We start from the raw sequence: 1,290 nt of genomic DNA on the forward strand, positions 1-1,290 counted from the left end.
CGACCCCCGCGGCGGGGGCGCCCGCGCAGCCCGCCGCCCCCGGCTCCTTCTTCTCCGCGCCCGGCTTGGAGTACGGCTTGAAGCTCGATTTGTCCTCCACGCCGATGTCGCTGAGCTTCAAGGGGCCCGACTTGGAGTCCTTGTCGCCTCCAGAGCCATTGGAGGTGACCGAGGAGAGTTTGGAGGAAGGGGACGGGTCCGGCTTCCCTATCTGCGAGCAAGTTTGTGCCAGAAGGGCCAGGGGGCTCTTCTTTGCATCCAGCTGCGGAAATCAGAGGGACACACAAAGAAAGAGATTTAATCGGGGTCTGAGAAAACCCCCACTGCTTACATAGGACTCTTGTCCCGTAGGTTTCTGCAGAGTACAGCCTGGAAGTAACGAACAGTTTGTGCGCATTCATCAACTTGACAGCCCCCTCCCTTGAATGCACCATTTTCCATAAAGCCTTTAAAAAGGGCTGGGGATTTTCATATCCCTGCGAGCTCGCCGCGGCCGCCTTCAATGCCCCCTGCCTTCCCGGCAGCGGCCCGGGCAGCGCGGAGCTCGGCGTCTCGGCGTCGCTCGGGCCGTGCTGGCCCGCAATCCCGCCCGTGAACTATAGAGACTGCAGCATTTCTGCACCCTGACTGCTCGCCCTATTTATAAACAGAGCCCGAGCTAGCCGACGAGCAGGGCTCCCCGGGAGAAGAATGTCCTCGCTCCGCAGAGACCTTAATGAAATCATTCATTCCCACGGACACACCCTTCCCACCACCAGCTCTGTTTCGAGTTTCGGTCCCGCAAACAGCGAGCTGGGCAGAGGGGAACCAGCAACCTCGACAGAGCAGAAAGGGGACCAACAGGCGCCCCGAAGTACAGATCCGCGTCGGTACTTGAAAGGAATCGGTCGGCGAGCCGAAATAGTTATTCTGCCGCACCCCACGTTTGAGCCTGTCGCTCTCCGCGTCGTGTCGTCCCGTCCCGTGTGTGTCCCCCCCACCCCAACACACTCCCTGCAAAAGTAAGGTTGTTTGGAGCTCTGAGCTCTGCTTGTTTGCGTGGCCGGATCGTGACCCCAGCGTGGATCGGTTCCTTCCACCCACCCCTCCTCTCAAAAAGCAGAGATTAAAAAAAAAAGCTCAAAATAGCAAAATCGAAAATATTCATTTTATACAGGAACTAGACATTAACCCAGTAAACACGGAAACAATACCCAGGAGTGGCTCCTCGCACTAACTCGAGATCAAAAGAAGCCCCCGTCCCGGTATAAATGCATTTCCAAGCACAGGAAAGTGCCGAGGGCGGCTGGC

At 57.5% G+C, this 1,290-nt stretch overlaps 1 protein-coding gene across 1 annotated transcript in view; it reads left to right on the plus strand.

Annotated features, from left to right (window-relative positions):
• The first annotated feature begins 690 nt into the window (after positions 1-690).
• LRMDA (leucine rich melanocyte differentiation associated) overlaps positions 691-1,290 on the plus strand; it is a 636,729-nt gene continuing 636,129 nt past the window's right edge. Inside the window, exon 1 of the mRNA XM_031061803.1 lies at positions 691-1,001. Within this exon, the coding sequence (XP_030917663.1) occupies positions 691-1,001 (311 nt within the window). The remainder of the gene's footprint in view (positions 1,002-1,290) is intronic.

This window comes from Geospiza fortis, unplaced genomic scaffold (genome assembly GCF_000277835.1).
Source record: "Geospiza fortis unplaced genomic scaffold, GeoFor_1.0 scaffold130, whole genome shotgun sequence".
NCBI classification, from domain to species: domain Eukaryota; kingdom Metazoa; phylum Chordata; class Aves; order Passeriformes; family Thraupidae; genus Geospiza; species Geospiza fortis.